This window comes from Dendropsophus ebraccatus, chromosome 5 (genome assembly GCF_027789765.1).
Source record: "Dendropsophus ebraccatus isolate aDenEbr1 chromosome 5, aDenEbr1.pat, whole genome shotgun sequence".
Classification (NCBI taxonomy): Eukaryota; Metazoa; Chordata; class Amphibia; order Anura; family Hylidae; genus Dendropsophus; species Dendropsophus ebraccatus.
Window position 1 is genome coordinate 19,530,827 of NC_091458.1, and position 24,925 is coordinate 19,555,751.

General features: G+C 47.5%; 2 protein-coding genes across 8 annotated transcripts in view; one reads left to right on the top strand and one right to left on the bottom strand.

Annotated features, from left to right (window-relative positions):
• On the bottom strand, positions 1–16,413 carry CEP57 (centrosomal protein 57). Of its 4 annotated transcripts, XR_011363123.1 has the most exons (12): positions 15,407–16,412; positions 14,878–15,040; positions 12,801–12,980; positions 11,130–11,251; positions 9,533–9,649; positions 8,326–8,403; positions 7,842–7,940; positions 5,203–5,283; positions 4,768–4,994; positions 4,478–4,622; positions 2,965–3,263; positions 1–176 (listed from the first exon to the last, which is right to left on the bottom strand). XR_011363123.1 is itself a non-coding variant. In XM_069969625.1 (11 exons), exons 1-11 carry the CDS (start codon positions 15,434–15,436, stop codon positions 3,054–3,056), a joined length of 1,449 nt encoding a protein of 482 aa, XP_069825726.1. In that variant the 5' UTR covers positions 15,437–16,413; the 3' UTR covers positions 2,900–3,053. The 4 variants fall into 4 exon arrangements, 3 of the variants coding, with proteins under 3 accessions (XP_069825726.1, XP_069825725.1, XP_069825727.1); XM_069969625.1 differs by lacking the exon at positions 1–176 and having other exon boundaries at positions 2,900–3,263; positions 5,203–5,280; positions 15,407–16,413; XM_069969624.1 differs by lacking the exon at positions 1–176 and having other exon boundaries at positions 2,900–3,263.
• FAM76B (family with sequence similarity 76 member B) overlaps positions 16,000–24,925 on the top strand; it is a 15,919-nt gene continuing 6,993 nt past the window's right edge. For 2 of the 4 annotated variants that reach the window (XM_069969629.1, XM_069969630.1), the window contains exons 1-7: positions 16,003–16,560; positions 19,191–19,255; positions 20,980–21,034; positions 21,678–21,833; positions 21,921–22,126; positions 23,683–23,730; positions 24,249–24,329. In XM_069969629.1, the coding sequence (XP_069825730.1) occupies positions 16,477–16,560; positions 19,191–19,255; positions 20,980–21,034; positions 21,678–21,833; positions 21,921–22,126; positions 23,683–23,730; positions 24,249–24,329 (695 nt within the window). In that variant the 5' untranslated portion in view covers positions 16,003–16,476. Of the gene's footprint in view, positions 16,561–19,190; positions 19,256–20,979; positions 21,035–21,677; positions 21,834–21,920; positions 22,127–22,259; positions 22,359–23,682; positions 23,731–24,248; positions 24,330–24,925 lie in introns of all 4 variants that reach the window. The other 2 variants (XM_069969627.1, XM_069969628.1) reach the window with 2 other exon arrangements.

Sequence of the window (24,925 nt, forward strand, 5' to 3'; positions counted from 1 at the left end):
TTTAGCCAGACATGGTTTTATTTATACAGTGCAAAGCAGGACACACATAATATACATAGAACGGGATCCAGGATAAAAAAAAAAAAGTGCAATATATGAACACATGGAGGCTGGATCCCCGATGGTGTGCACGTTTCATAGCAATGATAGAAGAAAGCACCAGTGTTTATCAGCTACTGGATAAGAACATAAAACAATTTCCATTCACTGACAGCAAACATCAGACTGAGATTAATATAAATTGTATATTAGAAAACTCCTGAAAGTTTATATAAACCCCTTTTTATGTTCAGCTTTAAAATTACATTCTATATAGAATGTTAACGGCCACTCACAGGTCTACATCAGGGGTATCAGACTAGCTGACCCTCCAGCTACTGTAAAAGTACAATTTCCATCATGCCTGGACAGCTAAAGCTTTGGCTGTCCAGGCATGATGCGAATTGTAGTTCTGTAACAACTGGAGGGCCAGGAGTTTGATGTCCGTGTTCTACATGGCGTAGTAACCGCAGCCTGTGTTAAACTCTCTGTGAGAACTGCAGGTCCTCCAGGGGGGGTGAACTGCACACCATCTGTAGTAACTGGGCAGTAGAGAGAGGGTCTTCCCTCTCATAGCCAGAGAGGCTCTAGCTGGGAGGACCTAAGGGTCCTAATACACAGAGCAATTTTTAACGACTAACGATAAACAATCGCAAACGAGATTGTTTATTGTTAACCTGAAATCGTTCACCATATTACACAGAACGATGGTCGTTAGTTATGATCGTTACTACAATCGTTATTGCGATCGCTACTATGGTCGTTTATTCCTTCTGATCCCAGCAAAACAACAAATAATGTGCAATTACACTAAACAATTAGTGAACAAATGCGGAACTTGAGCGAACGAATGTGGAATTACAGCGAACCGTGGAATAGGAGGCAACGGTCATGTCGGCTGCTCTTTGAAGTCTTTTTTCTTTCAACATGTTGAAAGACAAACGACTTATATAGCGGCGATCTGCTGCCGCCGCTCCGAGTGATAGGAGTGGTGGCAGCAGACCGCCGCTATATCCTATGGGCTGCCCGGATGATCAGCGATCACCCGGGCAGCCCGCCCGCAGCTTCCCCTGGCCCTCCCTGGACTCACCCGCACGTAATAGCGGCGGCAGCGAGCGTGGAACGAGGAGCAAACGAGCGCTAATAGCGCTCGTTTGCTCCTCACTGTCAGCCCGTGTAAAAGGGCCTTTAGGTTCAGATATAGATCAACGACATACAAACGATTTTACGATCGTTGCCTGCAACTACACATAATCGTCCCGTGTAATAGGGCCCTAAACGTCCATACTTTATGAGGGCAGCCCACTGACTTCAACAGACACAGTGTAATGCTTCATTTCCCCTGCAGAGAAATTAAACATTTGCAGATGACTGGTGGGGGCAGATACAGCCCATAGGTGATCGGGGATTAAAAACAAAAAGAAAAATCCTTAGAACACCCCTTTAACTTTGAGAGTTTAATACAAGTAGCTGCCGTACATAAAGGACCCTCAGAGCCAAGATGTCGGGTAAGGGATAAACAGGGCACCATGAAGAGAGAACTGCAATGGAACAGATATTTGTTGCCCAAAGAAACCAATCACAATGCTGCCTTCATTTCTCAGTGCTCTTGAGGCGTAAAAACTGTGCTGTGATTGGTAGTTATGAGAAACTGTTTCTCAGTTAAACTTTAGGCCTCGCTGGTCAAAAATGGCTACCAGTAATACGGTTCCTGTTACCCATAGCAACCAATCAGAGCTCAGCTTTCATTCGATTAGAAATTAAAGCTGTGCTGTAATAGGTTGCTATGGGCAACAGTCTTGATAAATGAGGCCTAGTGTTCCTGAATCTTCCCTATATATCTAATGGAGGTTACAAGTCCACATGATCCATATACACAAGACCAGAGAAAGGGGTGTAAAACTAATCCGACTGCCACCACAAGTCAACAAGAGCTGACGTCCGGCTTTCCCAGAGTCCAAATAGAAAGCTGTTGTTTGGGGGGCATTACCCCTCCTCCTAACATTCCTATATAGTCTAGCTAGGACTTTCCCTTCAGGACTTTGGGAAACACGTTGGATTAGGCTTGTTTGGCGGTGAAATATCTGATACACTATAGATATGATTTGCCATTCTGGACTATAGAAAATCTGAGTGACCTCTCTTGGTACACTGATGTTTGCTAATGTTGGGGGAGGCATGCATACTACGGCTCAGCCCAGTCACTATACACTCAAGTAAAACAGGATTTGATCAAGTTTTGAAAAAAAAAAAAAAAAAAATAGATTACATTCAGCACGCTATATCCCAGATCAGAGGGTAAAAAAGCCAGAAGTGGGAGGTGGGTGTATGTAAACCCCACCCAAATGTGGGCACTTTTAGGGGTGTTCCTGAATGGTCTTAGGGTGGGGCTAAAATCTCATGATTGTGTGCTGCACATACTAACAAGTATACAAGGCAATGCCTGACAAGCTAAAATAGATCTAACATGTATGGTGGCCTCCCAAAAGTAGATTGGAAGAGAAAGGTTAGACGGTTGGATGACAAGGCCCTGGGGCCCCTGCTGTTGGGGCCACTAGGCATGTCTCGGAATACATGTACACCCAGTTGAGCAAAGATTGGCAATAACAGGTTTCTGACAAATTGGACAGCTATACCAGATATATAGCCGGCTCTAACACATTCTCTGTCAGCAACACCCAAATATTGCAAAACTACAAGTCCCAGCATCTCGTGATCGCCTCCTGGATGCAGTGCCATGCTTCAGACATTCTTTACTCAAACCTTAAGGCTTATAATATTACCATACACCGCTGCCTTGGGACATAGAAATAAGAGCTTGATAATAATAAATAAAATGACATTCAGAACAAGCGCCCCCTGCAGGAAACCAGAAGCCGGTGACTTTATTCTTCTCTATATATAAATACATCACCGTGAACGGACCTGTAATAGCCCCAGCAGCATGGATAGAGCGACATCCAGTGCTTCTGCAGAGTCACAATCCCTGAGGAGTCCCCAGTCAGGACCGCACCTTATTCCCAGTGGACGTCATCCCTCTGTAAGGACCCCTGCAGCGTCTGCATCTCCCGCAGTAACTGCAGACTCTTCCTGCTCTTCTCTCCCGGACTCCCCCGATTTGGCTCACGTTTAGTCGTGTGTTGGTCTTTTCCGCTACGAAGAGTTTTGGAAGATTCGATAGAGGTTTTCTTTTTCTGTCTTGATTCCTTTAATAATTTTGCGAGCTGGGGGAGAAAATGAGAGTTGGAATCCGGCTGATTGGTAAAGGCAACACTGACACTTGGTGCAAGCTTTGATAAATCTCCCCAATGGCCTAAAATAAGGACATAAGATGGGCTAGATAGACGCATGGCACCTAACCCCCTAGATGCCATTGGCTGCAGCATCTAGGTGGTCAAACAGCTGCGATCAGAGTTCTCTCTCATCCCGGCTGCTGACATATGGCAGATAGCGTCTGGCACATACTACATAGATCCTGAGATGAATATGTCACCTGCACACATCAATGTCACTGACATGTAGAGGGGAGCATCTCCCTTAGGACCCCCATATAAAGGGGATGGTCTGTGATAAGATAACCCTTTCAGGACTTAGCTGTTTTTGTCTAACCTTCATGATGGCACTGACCCTAGCATCCCTAGCAGCATGTAGTCAGCAACTGGTGAACTGACACCAATCTAAGACATTGGAGCCTGGTGACAGCTGCAGGTAATGGCCATTTCACTATCATGTACTTTCACATTAAAAGGTGCTATCCTGGCTCAGAAAAACATGGCCGCTTTCATCAAGAAACAGCACCTCTCTAGTCCTCGGGTGGTGTGTGGTATTACAGCCCTGTCCCACTGAAGTGAATGGAGCCAAATCGTAATACCACTCACCTGTAGCTGTGTTTTTATTTCTAATCCTGGATTATCCCTTTAATTTAAAGGAACTGCATATATCCCATGATATCGGCATGTACGTATGGGGAATGAAGGGGTTAATTCTTTAACATAGGGTAGATTTTAAAGGAAAAGCTAAGGAAATTATTCTAGTCCAAAACACAGGGAGGGGGAATTACAGGTGTGGGAGCGTCTCCTGGGGGACGGCCGTTTCAGGTTTACACCCTTCTTCAGGCCAGGGTGTAAACCCAAAACGGCCATCCCCCAGGAGACGCTCCCACACCTGTAACACCTCTTCCCCTCCCTGTGTTTTGGACTTCAATAAACTGCAGAAGACTTCAGCATCGGAAAGTGCGAGTGCTTTCATCTTACGCCATTTGCTACTCTGACTACTCTTACTCTGCATCCCGAGCAGTGTCTGCTTTCAATGACTGTTTGTTGGGTCGCTCATCCAACTGCAACCGCACCATAGAGCTCTGTTTCTATATTGCTGTTTTCATGATTTTTATTTTGTTTGTCAAAAAAAAACAACAACAACATAAATGCACGTGACTTACAGTAGCTTGGTGCTTGCGGACTTTGCTGATCTGGTCGGCTTTGGCCTCCATCCTCCTGACTAAAGCCTCCAGTTCTTCTTCTAGATCTTCTTTAAGCCGGTCGGAATGTGCTTCATCCAACTGCTTCACCAATTCCTGGTGATCACTGGTAGAACAAAGACAAAGCTAGGACCACACTGGATGTTACTCCGCAGCTGTACAGCATCCACCTGGCATTGATGTCATCCTACAGTGGGGACGTCAGCCACCGCCATCCCCTGTATGATGCACTCACGGCCATCTATACTTACAAACTCATCTGCCCAAATTCATCTTCCAGTGTGGACAGCACCTCAGAAAGCTCCCGATAGGACGATGAGGAAAGCGCAACGGGATCGGCCCACCTGACGCTGCTTTCTTGCTGCTCCATAGGCTGATCGCTCACAACCCGGTCATTGCAAAACACCTTGTGGTGTTGCTTCATCAGATGGAGGACGTGCTGGACGTTGGCTCGGACGGAGTGGCTGGGAGCCGTGGACTGAAAAACAGAAACAAGGTCAAACTTCAATAGCAAGTGCTATTGTCACCACAAGTCACCACAGGGAGTGCAACATCTACAATGAACATCCCCTTTGATCATCGTGATCTGAGAAGGTTTGGGGTCTTTTGTGGTGAACCATCATGAGAATTACAAGAGCCGGGGTCAACAGACTAGATTTCTACTGTTTCATAGCCACACTGCTCACCTTCCCTGCAACAAAAGGCGCATCTCCTAGGCTGAACCTGTAGTGCGGCTGCGCATGGCTGCAGCTCTGGTGATCGGCCTTCTGAAACAGAGAAAATAATATCATGTGACGTCTGCATATTCTGGATTACGAGACAGAAACAGCACAGTATATAAGGGTTACCAAGGTGTGAAAGTCTACAGTAGTAACCTCAAATTGTGGCTGTTTCTCCAGCTTTTGTAAAGCTAAAACTCCCAGCATGCCCTGCATATGAAATGTAGAACTGGCATAATAGTGAATGCAGCTCTGGAGTATAATACAGGATGTAACTCAGGATCAGTAATGTAGTGTATGTACACAGTGACCCCACCAGCAGAATAGCGAGTGCAGCTCTGGAGTATAATACAGGATCAGTAATGTAATGTATGTACACAGTGACCCCACCAGCAGATTAGCGAGTGCAGCTCTGGAGTGTAATACAGGATCAGTACAGGATCAGTAATGTAATGTGTGTACACAGTGACCCCACCAGCAGAATAGTGAGTGCAGCTCTGGAGTATAATACAGGATGTAACTGAGGATCATTAAAGGGTCGGTAATGTAATGTATGTACACAGTGACCCCACCAGCAGAATAGTGAGTGCAGCTCTGGAACATAATACAGAATAAGGGCCCTATTCCAGCGGACGATTATCGTTTGCATAATCGTTAGTGATTAACGATCTCAAACGACCGCTATTGCGAAAGACCTGAAAACGTTCACTCATTTCCATGGAACGATAATCGTTACTTATGATCGTAATTGCGATAGTTTTTTCTTCGCTATTTATTCGCTATTGCGTTCGTATCTATTGCTAACGACCGAACGATGTCTTATTCAATGCGAACGATTTGCGAACGTTTTGCGAACGAGCAACGATAAAAATAGGTCCAGGTCTTATAAAGCGATCAACGATTTCTCGTTCGGTCGTTAATCGTTAACTGCATTTCAACCGAACGATTATCGTTTAGATTCGAACGATTTAACGATAATCTGAACGATAATCGTCTGGTGGAATAGGGCCCTAAGTAATGCAGGGCTCCAGACTAAAAAAATTTACCTGGGAGCCATTGGCTCCTAACCTGAAAAATTTAGGCGCCAAATAGAATATTTGGTCGCCAACATTTTAAACCATGTAAAATTAATGTTATGTTAAATGGGACTTACTGTGTGCAGAGGCCACGGCAGCATCCTCCTCCTTTAGATTCTTTCTTTTCTTAGTTTGAAAACGTTCAACATGGAAACTTGCAACTTGACAACCATATCCAGTCTGACTCAGTACTTCAGCTTCACTTGGCTAGCCTTTTAATGAGGCTTACTCTTCTGAACTTGAACTTAAAGGGAACCTGTCGACCCCCGTGCCGGGGTGACAGGCTTCCAACCCCCCGTTAGAACCCCTTATACTCACCTCATCGCGCCGGGTCCCGCTTCTGAAGATGGCCGGGTCACGGAGATCTCAGCCGCTGCAGCCCGGCGTGCGCTGAGAGATGAGTCCAACGCTCATAGAGAATGACGGGAGAGTCCAGCGCTCCGTCATTCTCTATGAGTGTTGGACTCATCTCTCAGTGTGCGCGTCGGGCTGCAGCGGCTGAGATATCCGTGACCCGACCATCTTCAGAAGCGGGGTGAAGATGAGGTGAGTATAGGGGGTTCTAACGGGGGGTTGGGAGCCTGTCACCCCGTCACCGGGGGTGACAGGTTCCCTTTAAAAGCTTGCAACAGTCTATACATACTGAGCTAGACTTATGACTGCAGCCATAGTGACCCCCCACAAGATGTGTATATAGATAGATATATATCTCTCACCTAGTGACTAATGCAAGTGACCCCCTACAATACAGACACCTGAGGGGCCCTGATAATAATAATTGTACATATATCTATCTCCCAGTGTCTGCAGCCAGTTTGCCCTACACTTATAGATGCCCCCTCCTCCCCCCATTATAGATTCCCCCCCCCCCATTATAGATGCCACCTCCCCCCCCATTATAGATGCCCCCTCTTCTCCCCCCCTTATAGATACCCCCTCCCCTTATAGATGGCCCCCTCTCCCCCCATTATAGATGCCCCCCCTTCTCTTCCCCCCATTATAGATGCCCCCCCCCCTTTCCTCTATGCTAAACAGTATTTAAAAAAAATAAACACAGAAACTCACCTGACAACCCGCTCCCCCGGCGATCCTCTTCTTCTTCAGGCGCTGTCCCCGGCTGATGCGCGGCTGCCGGGGGTGTCCCATCCTATCCCCGGCAGCGCGGCGCGGCGCATCAGTGAGCTCCCTGTACGCCGGGGCTGGGACTTCTGACACAGTGCCGGAAGTCAGGGCCCCAGGCAGCTCACTGATGCGCCGCGCTGCCGGGGATAGGACGGGACACCCCCGGCAGCCGCGCATCAGCCGGGGAGACAGCGCGCCGCCGGGGCCAGTCGCAAATGGCGCCCAGATTTGCAAAATGTCAGTCGCATTGGCGACCATTTTGGTCGCCATCTGGAGCCCTGTAATGTAATGTAATGTAATGTATGTCCCCACCATCACAGTTCCCTGTGTCTCCTAGCTTCCCTTCCACTGTGTTACCTGTGGTTCTTCACACCCACCCCAGGTGGAGATCAGCAGTGCTGCCATTACCTTGTCCCCGAGTGCCGTTCGCCTTTTCACCTTCACCTGTTTTATAGGTGGTGTTAAAGATTTCAGCAGAATACGATTGGTCTCCAGTCCAGTCTGCAGCTGTAAGAGAAGCAGTGACAACATTAGGAGGCGCCAAAGGTCAGCACAACTTCTTATACCGTTTAAACGGGTTATTTGGAGGGGAAAAAAAAAAAAAAAAAAAAGCACAGCTACTTTTTTGTAAAAACTGCTCCAGCCACATCCTCAGGTTGTTTGTGGTAATACAATACATTCACTTCAATGGAACTAAACCCACACCCAAACTAAGGACAGGAGAGGTGCTGTTTCTGGAAGAAAGCAGCCATGTTTTTTTAAAATGTGGATAATCCCTTTTAGATTATTCAGCATTGTATATCACGCATGCCAGACATGTAATGTGTATGTGGGGGCGTCCAGGCTTATAGTGAAGAATTAGCTTTTAGCTACAAGCTTTCACTGCACTAACCTGAGCCGCCTTTTCCTGGACTAGCTTCCGCTGATGTTCCTCTTCTCGCAGCTTTTGCTCTATATCACGGATTTTATTCTAAAAAAATAAAAATAAATTTAATAATAATAAAAATAAAAATAATAATAAGAAAAATAATAAAAATAATAATAATAATAATAAATATATATATATATATATATATATATATATATATATAGTTTGTTTGTTTTTAAATAACGTCAGTAACAGGTTACAACAACATATAGACATCAAGTAAAGAAAATAACGAGTCCGGAGTTATCCAGGATTACAAAAAAAAAAATAGCAGTTTTCTTCCAAAGACGGCGCCATGCCTGTCCTCATGTTCTGTGTGGTATTACAACCTGACTATATTCACTTCAAAAGGAACACAAGACCCAAACAAATGTGGCGCTGTATCTGAATAAGAGTAGCCGTGTTTTTCTAATCCCGGATAACCTATGTAGGAATGAAAAAGACTGGACTAACTCACAAGAGGCATTGAGATAGGTTATGTTCATATCTTTTATTCATTGTAATCTTATTTGTTTACTGGGATTTTTGTTAAAGAGTCATTGTCTTGACAAATAACTTTTTGACACATCAAAAATTATTGATCACAGTGGGTGTCACTGCCGAGACCAGCTGTGATCAGGAGATATAGCCGGGGAGAGAGTGCAGCAGCAGCGCCATCCACTCCCTCACTGTATCTCCATAACGGCTTTGTCTAACATTGTGAGTCTATGAGGGTACATTCTCAGAATTAGTGGCCTGCTGAGGAGTGGATGGTGTTGCTGTTGCGCTCTCTCCCTGGCAATATCTCCTGATCACAGCTGCTCTCGGCAGTGTGTCCCGCTATGATCAATAACTATCAACAGTTAACTTTTCATGACAGGTACTCTAACATAAATCTCCACCTCCTAAGCCGTTCTTATGCCCAATATTCTACACTGAACAATGATAGATATTGCAGCTCTAGTGCCCCCTAGTGGTGGCTGCAGACAGATGAAATGTTAGCATTTACTTCCATAACTAAATCTATTCTGAGCTCATTGTTTTATGTGGTTTCAAATGTTTACTTCTTCTCAATTCATGACATGAATTCTGACCATTCGTGTGTCCACCAACAAACCTACATGTGTTCGCTTCTGCGTGCCTGCTGTGGACCCCAGATAGTGAGGGTCTGTGCTTCTAAGTTATTACTGACCTCTGCCAGCACTTGCATTGTAGTCAGCTTCAGGTACTCTTGTTCCAGCTTATCCAACTTTTCCAGCTTGGCTTGTAAGTCCAATTTTTCATGTGCTTTTTCTCCTTCAAGTGATACCTAAGAGTTAAGAAAAAAAAAGTTATGGTATTTCTACGATTTTTGGCAGTACCCAACACTTAAAAGTGGTACTCCGACAATTTTATTACTGGTTTCAGAAGGTTATGCAGATTTGTAATTTACTTCTGTTTAAAAATCTCCTTCCAGTACTCATTAGCTGCTGTATGTCCTGTAGGAAGTGGTGTATTCTCTCCAGTCTGACAAAGTGCTGTCTGGTGCCACCTCTGTCCATGTCTGGATATGTCCAGAGCAGGAGAGGTTTTCTATGCAGGACATACAGCAGCTGATAAGTACTGGAAGACTGAAGATTTTAAAATAGAAGTAATTTACAAATCTGTATACCTTTCTAAATCCATCTGATTTAGAAAAAAATTCTTTTTTTTCCCCGATAAAAATCGCCCTCTAAGTTATGTGAGAAGTTGTGGTCTGCAGGGGGTCTGGGTGCTGGGACCACCACTGACCACTAGAAAGAAGGGGCAGAACTGCTTGCCTATAAGACTTTGAATTCGTACGCTGTGAGGTAGTGCTGGGAAGAAATGAAGGGGCACAGAGCTCAGCCAAACACTCCCCTCCCTTCTTTCTTCCAGCCATAAGCGGGGAGCCCAACACACGGAGCCCACACTGATCACAAACACCTGAAATTCATATTTAGCATGCCTAATACTTTGTTTTCATGTGAGATAAGCTGCTGCAATAGTGTCTGGCAGCGGATTACTCCCCTTTCTGCATCTAAGGGTCCTATTCCACGGAGCAATAATCGGCCGAATCAGCCAATTATCACTCCGTGCAATAGAGAGAACGATCAACCGATGATCGTGTCATCGGCTGATCGTTTATTTAGGTTCAAACCTAGAATCATCGGGCCCCGACTGCGCATCGCTGTGTGGAATAAATACGCGCGGCAGGTGACCGACGATTTCGCGAGCACCGTGCTTACCTAAACATGTTGTAGGGCTTCTCCTGCGCTCCTTCTTCCTCCCGGTCCCGTGCGCAGCAGCAGCAGCTTTGGTCCGGCCTGTCTTAGCTGACAGACCGCTCAGCCAATCACTGGCTGCGGCGGTCCTGGCCAGTGATTGGCTGAGCATAGCAATAATACCAAGCAAAACCACACAAGTATGTATGGAACGAAGCATAGGTCAGTGGGAGAAGCCATGATCACACATTGATGGCTACTATTTTACTATACATTTATTTTGCACCAGAGAACGGGTTACTGTTTGCTACGTCTATATCAGGTGTAGGGAACCTTCGATTCTCCAGCTGTTGCGAAACTACAATTCCCATGATGCCTCGACAGGCAAAGCTTTAGCCAAGGTTCCATAGGGCATTTGAATTGTAGTTTTGCAACAGCTGAAGGGTGGAAGGTTCCCCATCCCTGATATAGATGTGGCAAGCAGTAACAATGAATAAGCACTGCGGTCAGGTAAGCGGTCATGTTGCAGAGTTCAGGCCGGTATCACATCATCTACTATGCAGGTACCTGTTTAGCCAGGACTGACGTCCTCTCGGTCTCTGCACTGTGGACCATCTTCTTCATGTATTCCAGCTGCTTCTCTAGAAGGCTGCACCGGGATTCTGCCACCGACAGCTGCCTGGAAAGATCTGAGCAACACACAATGGTGAGCAAATAGCTCAGGGGTAGGGAACCTTGGCTCTCCAGCTGTTGCAAAACTACAACTCCCATCATGCCTGGACAGCCAAAGCTAAAGCTTGATGGGAGTTGTAGTTTTGCAACAGCTGGAGAGCCAAGATTCCCTACCCCTGATATATCTGTATGGTGCCCTGCCGAGGCCTCCGCCCACGTCTCCATAGGGAGCGGGCTCTTCCCCCACGTCTCCATAGGGAGCGGGCTCTCCCCCCCACGTCTCCATAGGGAGCGGGCTCTCCCCCCCACGTCTCCATAGGGAGCGGGCTCTCCCCCCCACGTCTCCATAGGGAGCGGGCTCTCCCCCCCCACGTCTCCATAGGGAGCGGGCTCTCCCCCCCACGTCTCCATAGGGAGCGGGCTCTCCCCCCCACGTCTCCATAGGGAGCGGGCTCTCCCCCCCACGTCTCCATAGGGAGCGGGCTCTCCCCCCCACGTCTCCATAGGGAGCGGGCTCTCCCCCCCACGTCTCCATAGGGAGCGGGCTCTCCCCCCCACGTCTCCATAGGGAGCGGGCTCTCCCCCCCACGTCTCCATAGGGAGCGGGCTCTCCCCCCCACGTCTCCATAGGGAGCGGGCTCTCCCCCCCACGTCTCCATAGGGAGCGGGCTCTCCCCCCCACGTCTCCATAGGGAGCGGGCTCTCCCCCCCACGTCTCCATAGGGAGCGGGCTCTCCCCCCCACGTCTCCATAGGGAGCGGGCTCTCCCCCCCACGTCTCCATAGGGAGCGGGCTCTCCCCCCCACGTCTCCATAGGGAGCGGGCTCTCCCCCCCACGTCTCCATAGGGAGCGGGCTCTCCCCCCCACGTCTCCATAGGGAGCGGGCTCTCCCCCCCACGTCTCCATGGGGAGCGGGCTCTCCCCCCCACGTCTCCATGGGGAGCGGGCTCTCCCCCCCACGTCTCCATAGGGAGCGGGCTCTCCCCCCCACGTCTCCATGGGGAGCGGGCTCTCCCCCCACGTCTCCATGGGGAGCGGGCTCTCCCCCCACGTCTCCATGGGGAGCGGGCTCTCCCCCCACGTCTCCATGGGGAGCGGGCTCTCCCCCCACGTCTCCATAGGGAGCGGGCTCTCCCCCCACGTCTCCATAGGGAGCGGGCTCTTCCCCCACGTCTCCATAGGGAGCGGGCTCTCCCCCCCACGTCTCCATAGGGAGCGGGCTCTCCCCCCCACGTCTCCATAGGGAGCGGGCTCTCCCCCCACGTCTCCATGGGGAGCGGGCTCTCCCCCCACGTCTCCATAGGGAGCGGGCTCTCCCCCCCACGTCTCCATAGGGAGCGGGCTCTCCCCCCCACGTCTCCATAGGGAGTGGGCTCTCCCCCCACGTCTCCATAGGGAGCGGGCTCTCCCCCCACGTCTCCATAGGGAGCGGGCTCTCCCCCCACGTCTCCATAGGGAGCGGGCTCTTCCCCCACGTCTCCATAGGGAGCGGGCTCTTCCCCCACGTCTCCATAGGGAGCGGGCTCTTCCCTCTCTTTGTACATGCCGTTCAGCATGGTCATTACCTCTGTTCCGCCTGGAGACGTCGTCTCGGACGTGATCTGTGGCCCGGCTCTGTTTCTCCAGCTGATGCTTGTAATCCAGTGATTCCTTGGATAGGGATCGGATGTTATCCTCGGCCTTTATCCTCTCCAGCTCCAGCTGTCTGATCTTCTCCTGGAGGTTTCTTAAAGCCGAGATTATCGCTGTGTATAAAATGGAGCAGAGTAAAACGTAGGTCCCTTTCATTCATCTATTCTTTTATTAACGTGGAACCATTGCTTTCAATGGATTCGTGCAAAAAAATGAATGCAAAAGGGAATAAAGGGTTAGGTTCAGCAAAAAAAAAAAAAAAAAAAAAAAAAAAAAATCTTTCAAATCAACTGGTGCCAGAAAGTGCCAGAGATTTGTAAATTACTTCTATTAAAAAATCCTTTCTTCCAGTACTTATCAGCTGCTGTATGTCCTGCAGGAAGTGGTGTATTCTTTCTAGTCACAGTGCTCTCTGCTGCCACCTCTGTCCATGTCAGGAACTGTCCAGAGCAGCAGCAAATCCCTATAGAAAACCTCTCCTGCTCTCCAGAGTGGAAAGCATTGCACTTCCTGCAGGACATACAGCAACTGATAAGTACTGGAAGACTGGAGATTTTTTTAATTGAATAACAAATCTCTGGCGATTTGTGACACCAGTTGATTTGAAAGAAAAAAAAAAAAAAAAAAAAAAAAAAAAAAAAATCGGTAAACAACCCTTTTAATGTCTGTAAATATGCATAAATTACAGACCTGATACCAAGCAGATGGGTTTACAAATTCACTAATTTTTTGCAGATTCCGGCCATGTTCACACAACGTATGTTTTGCATAAATCACGGCCGTTGTTGCAATTTGCCGTGATTTATACAAAAGATACATTTATTTCAATGAAAGGAATTCATCCGGCCGCACGAAAAACCGACATGTCAGTTTTCTGTGGCCGCTATTCATTGAATAGCGGCTTTACAGAACCGGTCAGTTCACACCGTCCGCACGCTCCATTGTGTGCAACGGTAAATTGGGATATGGGTGCGCCCACATCCCAATTCAACATAAATGAAGATCTTTCTCTGACACCGGCCGGGTCACAGAACGGCCAGTGTTGTACGCAATGTGAACACGGCCTCAATATGGATGACTTGGCCTCGCTTTCTGGATGCCAGACGCCTAGATCTCTCCTGCTGCAGCATAACCTGATCCTCCAGCTGCTGGGCCTACAGGTGTGAATAGACAGAAGGAAACTCATTGAGTTGTACTGTTCCTTTAAGATGCAGGCAGCGGTGATGGTGTCATTTTCAATAGACTCGGCCTGTTCACAGCGGAGGATCCTTATTAATATTTAATGCGGCGCTATCGGTAGCCAGGCTCTGGAATTATTTATACAGCGAGAGGATAGATGGCACCTGATGCTATCTGTCTATGGGGAACAGCAGTGTCCCCCAACCTGTGGCAAAACTACAACTCCCATCATGTATGGGGATGTACATTGCAACAGGATGGGGAAGACAGGGTTCACATCAGGCTGTCATTACATGATGGGACTGTGTGACACTGGGATGTGGGGCCCTACAATGCCATATATAAGCTGTCCAGGTATGAAGGGAGTTGTAGTTTTGCTGCATCTGCAGGGCCATGGGTTGGTGAACACCGATATATAGGATCTATTATATCCAGATTCAATCTGTCTGATGAGAGTTGTTGTTTTATGACTGCTGGATAGCCACAGAACGTTGGGATATAGGGTCAATCAGTTTCATATTCAAACTGTCAGGGCACGATGGGAGTTGTAGTTTTACCACTGGCTGGCACTCAGCTATGGAGTCTATTGGCTCTATATTCTGGTTGTCAGGGCACGATGGGAGTTGTAGTTTTACCACTGGCTGGCACTCAGCTATGGAGTCTATTGGCTCTATATTCTGGTTGTCAGGGCACGACGGGAGTTGTAGTTTTACCACTGGCTGGGAAACAGTAATATATAGGGGTCTATGAGCTAGGTATGTATATATAATTGTCCAATCATGGGGGTCCAGCTAGTGGCACCCCCACCAGTACCAAGCCTCCCCCTCTCACCTCTGCTGTTGCTCTCTGGATAGGCGAGCGGCAGTCTGCTGGGAGGTCGCCTCAGGTCAGAGGTCATGGACAGGTCTCCTCTGGGGTACGAGGTGTAAGACGTAGAAGACTGCGCGTCGCTCACACCGAGTCCTTTCAGGGTCCCAGATGATGGACTGCGCGGCTGAAACAATGAGACACGGACATCAGACACTAAAGAAAAGATCTGTCAGTCACACAGCTTTCCAGGGACCCTGAATGGCCAATACAAAGCAAGGCACTCAGGGTAGATCCGCCATGCAGAACTGTTGGAAAGCTGGGTGGGATCAGTTATTGCGGACACACCAGACAGGAAGATAGCCCTGTGCCATGCATGTACACATAGGTGGAGTCCACAAGAGATGAGTTCATAGAGTGCACTGGATATAGCAATACAAGGTGCAAAGCAGTCATGCTGGGACTTGTAGTCCACCTCCAGGTACTCGTGACTACTATTCTGGTGAAAAGCACACAAAAAAGATTAAAAAAAATAAAATAAAACCCATCTCACCATCCTGGAGGGGAAAACAGCAGCCGCCATCTCTCATCCGGGAAACACAAGCTGCGCTCTGTATCAATCCGGGTCACCCATCATACACAAGACGTAGTACTTACAAGTGACCGCTAGAGGCCGATAGCGTACTGCCTACGTCATCGCTTGGTTGAATGATTGACAAACCGCCGAGCTAATCGGAACGTTGAAAGGCTTAGGAGGCGGTGCCTTATAGCAGCACCATAAAAATCGATATCACCGTTTCGTGAACGATTCCAGTACCGGGTAAGATGATGCTCGTATATAACGTGGTTGTTATTATTATTATTATTGTTCGGAAGTTACTTCTAACTCACGGGACTACATAACAAATAGCGCTTTTCCCGGAAGTAAAGTTTTAAGCACTACAGACCAATAGGAGTACTGGTAGGCGTGTCTACCCAGACTCCACCTCTGGCTCTTTCCATTGGTGTGACGTCACCGCCAATAGCGTTCCAGGATGCTGCTCAGTTTCCCTACGCTGATTGGCAGACAACCTCATTTATCCTTAGCTACTATTGGCTGCCGAATTCAAACGGGTGTTTCCCGCTCCAAAGAGGAGAGCTGTGATTGGCTCTGGCGGCCCTTCCTTTGTGGTGATGCAGATTTGTCAGTATCCGGTTACGGCTTTCTTTTTTTTTCTTTTGTTTATTTTTTTAAATGTTTTTTTTTCTCTTCGGGGAGGGCGCTGAGGGAAAAGCGGAGAGCGGAGCCGTAAAGGTCGGAGTGTGAGGAAGACGACGGTCAGAGGCGTCCGCGGGGCACCGAGCGCGGCCTCCCCTTGTCTCGTCCTGTGGGCGGATTGTGTAACGCGGAGAGGAGGAGGAGGCGGAGGGAGAAAGAGAGAGAGACTGACTGAGGAGAGAAGGAAATTCCGCGACGGGCGGGCGCCGGACACAAGGAGCTGAGGAATCCGAGGAGGATCCGTCCACCAGGGCAGCAGCAGCGGCAGGAGGAGCAGTGTACGGCGGCGGCTCGTGCCCCCTGTGTGTCCCCTCCGGGCTCCCGTCCCCCCGCTCAGCCTCTGCCCAGTGACTGCCGGCCGGAGGATGGCCTCGGCTCTGTACGCCTGCACCAAGTGTAACCAGCGGTACCCGTTCGAGGAGCTCTCCCAGGGGCAGCAGCTGTGCAAGGTCCGTGCGTCAGGCCTAGTGTAGAGGGCGAAGCCGCAGGTCACAGAGGAGCCGGGGAGGCCTCCATCCCTGAGCAGCACAGGAGGGCGCTGTGTGTACGGCTGACAGGCTGGAGAACCACAGCTGCTGCAGCACCTCATCATACTACACCTCAGCTGCTGCAGCACCTCACCTCCTCATACTACACCTCAGCTGCTGCAGCACCTCCTCATACTACACCTCAGCTGCTGCAGCACCTCATCATACACCTCAGCTGCTGCAGCACCTCATAATACACCTCAGCTGCTGCAGCACCTCCTCATACACCTCAGCTGCTGCAGAACCTCATCATACACCTCAGCTGCTGCAGCACCTCATCATACACCTCAGCTGCTGCAGCACCTCCTCATATGCCTCAGCTGCTGCAGAACCTCCTCATACACCTCAGCTGCTGCAGCACCTCCTCATACACCTCAGCTGCTGCAGAACCTCATCATACACCTCAGCTGCTGCAGAACCTCCTCATACACCTCAGCTGCTGCAGCACCTCATCATACACCTCAGCTGCTGCAGCACCTCATCATACACCTCAGCTGCTGCAGCACCTCCTCATACACCTCAGCTGCTGCAGCACCTCCTCATACTACACCTCAGCTGCTGCAGCACCTCCTCATACACCTCAGCTGCTGCAGCACCTCCTCATACTACACCTCAGCTGCTGCAGCACCTCCTCATACACCTCAGCTGCTGCAGCACCTCCTCATACACCTCAGCTGCTGCAGCACCTCATCATACACCACAGCTGCTGCAGCGCCTCCTCATCATACACATCAGCTGCTGCAGCGCCTCCTCATCATACACCCCAGCTGCTGCAGCACCTCCTCATACACCTCAGCTGCTGCAGCACCTCATACACCTCAGCTGCTGCAGCACCTCCTCATCATATACCTCAGCTGCTGCAGCACCTCCTCATCATACACCTCAGCTGCTGCAGCACCTCCTCATACTACATCTCAGCTGCTGCAGCACCTCATCATACACCTCAGCAGGGGCTGCAGCACCTCCTCATACTACACCTCAGCTGCTGCAGCACCTCCTCCTCATACTACACCTCAGCTGCTGCAGCACCTCCTCCTCATACTACACCTCAGCTGCTGCAGCACCTCCTCCTCATACTACACCTCAGCTGCTGCAGCACCTCCTCCTCATACTACACCTCAGCTGCTGCAGCACCTCCTCCTCCTCATACTACTCCTCAGCTGCTGCAGCACCTCCTCCTCCTCATACTACACCTCAGCTGCTGCAGCACCTCCTCCTCATACTACACCTCAGCTGCTGCAGCACCTCCTCCTCCTCATACTACACCTCAGCTGCTGCAGCACCTCCTCCTCCTCATACTACACCTCAGCTGCTGCAGCACCTCCTCCTCATACTACACCTCAGCTGCTGCAGCACCTCCTCCTCCTCATACTACACCTCAGCTGCTGCAGCACCTCCTCCTCCTCATACTACACCTCAGCTGCTGCAGCACCTCCTCCTCCTCCTCATACTACACCTCAGCTGCTGCAGCACCTCCTCCTCCTCCTCATACTACACCTCAGCTGCTGCAGCACCTCCTCCTCCTCCTCATACTACACCTCAGCTGCTGCAGCACCTCCTCCTCCTCCTCATACTACACCTCAGCTGCTGCAGCACCTCCTCCTCCTCATACTACACCTCAGCTGCTGCAGCACCTCCTCCTCCTCCTCATACTACACCTCAGCTGCTGCAGCACCTCCTCCTCCTCCTCATACTACACCTCAGCTGCTGCAGCACCTCCTCCTCCTCCTCATACTACACCTCAGCTGCTGCAGCACCTCCTCCTCCTCATACTACACCTCAGCTGCTGCAGCACCTCCTCCTCCTCATACTACACCTCAGCTGCTGCAGCACCTCCTCCTCCTCATACTACACCTCTACTGCTGTAGAACCTCTTTTTGAAGAGTAATGAGATGAAGTTTGTTGATCATTCACCTGAAATGTATATTATCAGGTTCTGCAATGGCTCAGGAGGTGTAGGATGAGGTTCTGCAGCGTCTGAGGGGGCGTAGGATGAGGTTCTGCAGCGGCTGAGGGGTGTAGGATGAGGATTACTACATGTCAGTCAGTAGTTGTCACTAGTAGTCTGAGAAGCAGATAAGCGTGTATGTGTTTCCGCTCATATTTGTACACTCATCCGGTTCTGTCCTCAGAATATCATGTTGTAGTATTAATTAGAGATTGATAAATAGAACTATGTACTATACAGCTCTGATCCCAAACATGTGGCTCCCCAGCTGTCAGGGCATGCTGGGAGTTGTAGTTTTGCAGCAGCTGGACAGACTGCTGCACAGAGAAATTCAGTTTTCTTTTTCTCCTGATTGATATCTGTTCAGATTTGCAGGAGGTTATAGCAGTATATCAGTGTTGCCTGGAGTCTTCCTTACAGTGTCTCTATCACGGTGGTCTCTTATCAGCTGAGTGGGCCGTGTTACTCTGTCTGTACAACTAACCTCAGTAGAAGCTGCATAGATAGGGTGACACTGCAGACGTGGCTTGTGATTGGATATGACCTATGTATTGCTGTGCGCTTCGCCTGATGATAAACACATTCTTCTCTTTTTCTCCTCCAGGAGTGTCGCATTGCTCATCCTATTGTAAAGTGCACATACTGCAGGTCCGAGTTTCAGCAGGAGAGGTAAGGACCTGTCGTTGCTTTGATTTGTAGATACTCTAGAAATTTGCAGTATTTTGCCCTATAGCAGGTGTAGGAAACCTTGGCCCTCCAGCTGTTGCAGAACTACAACTCCCAACATGCCTAGACAGCTAAAGCTTTGGCTGCCCAGTCATGTTGGGAGTTGTAGTTTTGCAACAGCTAGAAGGCCAAGGTTCCCTACCTCTGCTCTATGGCCTATATCCAGGCTCCCTACTCGGTGATAGACTGCTATCTGGGTTTCAAAAGCAACAATAGATTGTGTACCAAAAATGTATCCTGGAGAACCCAGGGGTCCAATTGCTGGGGCCCCCTTCGATCCTGAGTACAGGGACCCCGTCTCATGTTATGTAGGGGCAGGTCATACATCCACGCTGCTATTTTATTCATTCTCTGTGGTGCACTGTACTTGGCTGTTTCCACAGCTCCTATAGAAAAGGAATGGGGTGATGACGTACATATGTGACCTGTCGCTCCATTCTAAGAGGAGGCTGAGGTCCCCATTATGGAAGCTGAGCCCTGTTTGGCACATTTCAGACCTATTCACAATTCATATGTACAGAGGAGAGATATGAGGTAAAGAACCTGGGCCCTGATTGAGAATCCAGAGAGGTCAGGGATGGGAGGGGACTAGAGATGAGCGAACCGGGTTCGAGTCCATCCGAACCCGATCGTTCGGTATTTGATTAGCTGGGGCTGCTGAAGTTGGATAAAGCTCTAAGGTTGAATGGAAAACATGGATACAGCCAATGACTATATCCATGTTTTCCACATACCCTTAGGGCTTTATCCAAGTTCAGCAGCCACCGCTAATCAAATGTTCAAATCGAACGTTCGGGTTTGGATGGACTCGAGCATGCTCCAGGTTCACTCATCTCTAGAGGGGACGTTACAGTTTTCAGCTTCTCTGACATCTTGCACCAGGGAATAAAAAGGATTGTGGAAGCACAGCTGGATATTTAAAAGATCCCATGTGACTCCCTGACTGAACATCTATATAACAGTGTCAGCAGTTTGGAACCTGAATATCAGCGGACAGATCCACCATAAATACCACTCACATGCCAACCTGTGAACACACCTATGGATTAATATGCATGTTTACCTGCTGACCCAGTTTGCTGTGTGGTGATGAATGGATTTTCTATAGGAGATATGAAGCGGCAAGAAGTGTTATATAAAACAAAAAATAAAACGTTGCCGTAGCATCTGTGACCTGGTGGTCTCCAGGCAGGCCATCGCTTCAGGGGACTAAACACCCAACAGAGTCTGTAGGAGTGGCAGGGGCTTTAGCATAGGATGTTTTTCCTTTCTTTTTTTTTTTTTTTTAATTTTATTTTATTTTCCTGAACCTAGTGTAGTTTCCAGAAATTGTATTTACATTTTATTTGAAAAAAAAAAAAAATAAATAAATAAATATATATATATATATATATATATATATATATATATATATATATATATATACCCCAAATAACCTACAATGAATACAAAAATAGAATATATTGTATACCATCTTAGAAAAGCATGGAGTTGCTATATTTTATGGTGGAATACCATTGTACCATTTCCTTGTTGATAACACCTGATTGGGCTCCATTTGAAATTGTAGGTGGTATATCAGTAAAGCAAATGTCTACCGACTGCAAACTCCTGATTCTTACATGTCTTCTATGCTGTTGCTGATTCTTTTTTGTCTTTGTTTCTAGTAAAACCAACACTATATGCAAGAAATGTGCGCAAAATGTTAAGCAGTTTGGAACGGTAAGTTGCTCTTTATTTTATTCATTTATTCAGTTGCCCAACCTAAAAAAATGGGAATATTATACAGTATATCAATACACATCACATGACTAATTTTTCAATAACGAGTTGCTAGGATAGATAACTTATTCATTAGTATACAGCTTCTCTACTTGTACCACAACCGTGAAATGTTTTCATTTGTCGGGGTCTGTGTGAGAGAGACTGCTTTATAGACTTACATTATGCGGCCATCGATTCACGTGACACAGAGCAAGGAGAGAGCACAGTGTCTGAACACTTAGACCTCAGCTGATCAGGTACTTTATATAGCTTTTTATTTAGCAGTTTATGATGACTTCATAATCATAAGTTTGCTGACAGTACCTCAATGAAATCCCTCTACAGAGCAAAGAATGTACATATTCTGTGCACCCTTTGATCACTATAGGAAAGATTTATCAGTATTATTCAGCATAGCTTTCTGAGCTATCAGTGTTTTGCTATTGATTTGAACCAGGGTGGCTCCGCATCTGTGTGATTGATACAAGTGACTATGCAGTATTTCTCACCCTTGACACACTTGGCGACCGTCCTCCTTTTAATATTGTGCTATAACTGCTAACTATCAATGATCTTCGGTTATTCCGTCTGTTCTCTGCAGCCCAAGCCTTGTCAGTACTGTAACATTATAGCAGCGTTCATCGGCACCAAGTGTCAACGTTGCACCAACTCAGAGAAAAAATACGGACCTCCCCAAACCTGCGAACAATGCAAACAGCAGTGCGCTTTTGACCGGAAGGAAGAAGGCAGAAGAAAGGTATGACATACAAGAGAACACACAGAGGCGGCTTGTTATAATGGTTTCAGTGCTGATCTTTTCGATAATTTTTCTTTTTTTGTACAGGTGGATGGAAAGTTGCTGTGTTGGCTTTGCACACTTTCCTACAAGAGGGTTCTGCAGAAGACTAAGGAGCAGCGGAAAAGCTTGGGCTCCACCCATTCTAATTCTTCATCCTCTTCTCTTACCGAGAAAGATCAACATCATCCTAAACACCATCACCACCATCATCATCACCACCACCACCACAGGCACAGCAGCGGCCACCACAAGTAAGTGTCGCTCTACAATAGTCTAGATCAGGACAGGGCAATAATACCATTGAATGTGATGGATTTTTAGGCATTGACAGATTACAGGGTTATCTCAAGATTACAACTTATCACGTATTTTACCTACCCACAGGATAGGTGATAAGTGTCTGGTCAGTGGGGGTCTCACCCCTGGGACCCCACCAACCACAAAAACTGGTCCCTTGTCGCTCCTTCAACCATGGAAGAGGGGGTGAGTTGTAATCTTGCGTTAACCTCTTTAGTTTGGGACAAAATTAAAGGGGTACACCAGAGACTTTGTGTCACTGTTGTTTACTTTTTTTTTTTTTTTTTTTTTGCAGAAATCAATAGTACAGGCGATTTTGAGAAACTTTGTAATTGGGTTTATGAGCCAAAAAATGCATTTTTATTATGAAAAAGCAGTTTGAAACTCTCCCGTCTTCATGGTTCTCTTATGAATAGGGGAGGGGTGGAGGGAGATGAGGCACCAAAACAGGACAAGAAAGAGTTAATTTACAGCTACATCACCTGGCTATCTCCTCTGAAGTCAGCACTGACCTCTGAATACCGCTTTGACACAGCTTCTGCTGTGTAATCTTTTGTTCTGCTCACTCCCCCCCCCCGACTGATGTAAAAGAGTAGAGATTTCCTGATAATGAGCAGTGACAGAGAGAGAGGAGGGGGGGGACCTGGGGAAAGTCTTTTTGAATGCAGATAATAGCATATTTGCCTAATAAACAGAATTACAAAGTTTCTTAAAATCACCTGGACTATTGATTTCTGCAAAAAAAAAATAAATAATACGACAGTGACACTTCAAAAAATGTTATCATTATTTTTATAGGTTTTTTTGCTCATACACTGTTTTATTACTTACTGTAATATAGCTTCATTAAAATGTAGTGTTTTTTTTTTTATCTACCATAGTGGCAGCAGTAAGGGGCCTCTCAGCTGCCATCAGTGTTTGTGTCAGGAACTGCAGGGCTGTCTAACCCTTTCAGTTCCCAATTCCCTGCTCTGTTCAAGCACTGCATTACCGAACCATACAAAGCAGCCTCAGCACAGTGAGCGGGGATTGCAATCCTTACTGGTGGCTCTAACACAGTGAGTAGTGATAGTAATAGAGATGCTGCCACACACAGCGATCTTGTTGGGAAGCCTCTCGCCTGTGTACTGTATATAACGTTATACAGTACACAGGGGGAATGGGACCCTGCTCTGTATAGCACTGTGCAGCAGCACTTGATCAAAGCAGGGGAACGGGAACTGTTTAGACAGCCGTGCAGTTCCCGAGACAGATGTCGATGGCAGCGCAGGGGTCGCCCTTTGCTGTCACCTAACTGAAGTCAATAAAGAAATGGTTGATAAAGGAAAATATTTATAAATATTTTAATTAAGTTACATTTCAAAGTAATATAACTTTATTAAAGCAGGGTATTGCCAAAAAAAAATGTCTCTGGAGTACCCCTTTAATGCTGTCAATATATATTTTTATTTATTTTTATTAGAAATATGTAAGATTATATTAATACAATCTGTTTTTTTGTTTTTCTCAGAATAAGTAGTTTAAGCCCTGAAGGAGACCAGGGAATTTGGAAACAAAGGTATGTACAGTGTTACTAGAGATTAACGAATTTTCAGCAGTAACAAAACAAAGCGATCCCTAAGCTCTGCCATCGGCTTGTCAGCCTGCTGCTTTTCTAATCCGCTCCCACCTAATCCGGGTGCCTGGAGAAGCTGGATGCAGTCCTGGGAGACTTCTCGGAGACCCGGAGTACGTAGGAACAGATTTCAAGAGCAGCAGGCTGACAAGCAGATGGTCGAGCTTAGGGATCGCTTTGTTACTACTGTAAATTTGCTAAATGTCTCAAAAAGTCTTGTCTGCCTTGTTGCTGTTGTAAGATTTAAATTTGGATCCTGATGAAGTGAAGATTTTCTCTGTATATCTGTGACTATGTGTATGCAGTTTCATATGACACCCATTATCTTCTATTGTAAATAAAAAATGTATAGATATAAACTTATGTGACTTGATGTATGGCTTTTTTTTTTTTTTTTTTTTTTTTTCTTTTTAAATGTCACTTTTTATAGGTAATTGCATGTGTACCTGTTCTTTTTGCAGTCATAAATCTACTACAGCAATTCAGAATGAAACTCCAAAGAAAAAGCCTAAATTGGAATCCAAGCCATCCAATGGAGACAGGTATGTGTATTACATTACTCCTTTATGATCTCCAGTACATGTTCATTCGGTTATAGTATAGATGTAGTTTCTGTGTGTATGCTTTGAGCTCTTTAACCCCTTAGCAACCCATGACGTATCTGATACGCCATGGTGCCGCGGGGGGAGTTCAGAGAGGGGTCCCGCCGGGACCCCGCTCTGAACGGCGCTGCTCCCGGCTGTAATCTGTAGCCAGAGAGCGCCTCTATTAGCCGGCGCAGGTCCCGTTGCCGCGCCGGCTAGTTAAGCCTCTAAATGCAGTTGTCAAACCTGACAGCTGCATGTAGAGGCATTGCACCACACGTCCCTGGTGTCTAGTGGGTCGGGGGGGGGGGGGGAGATCCGTCCTTCTGCCCGTGCCGGGCCTCAGCGTCGCAATGGCGCTGATCCCAGCTCAGCAATAGATTGCTGTGGCCTGCGGCAGACAAAGCAATCTATCACTGATCTAATGGATCTTTGCAGTGTATATACTAGGGCTGGGCGATATTGGCCAAAATAGATATCGCGGTTAATCATACATGTAGTCGCGGTAGCGATAATTGAACGATAATTATGACACACCCCTTTGTAAGCCACAC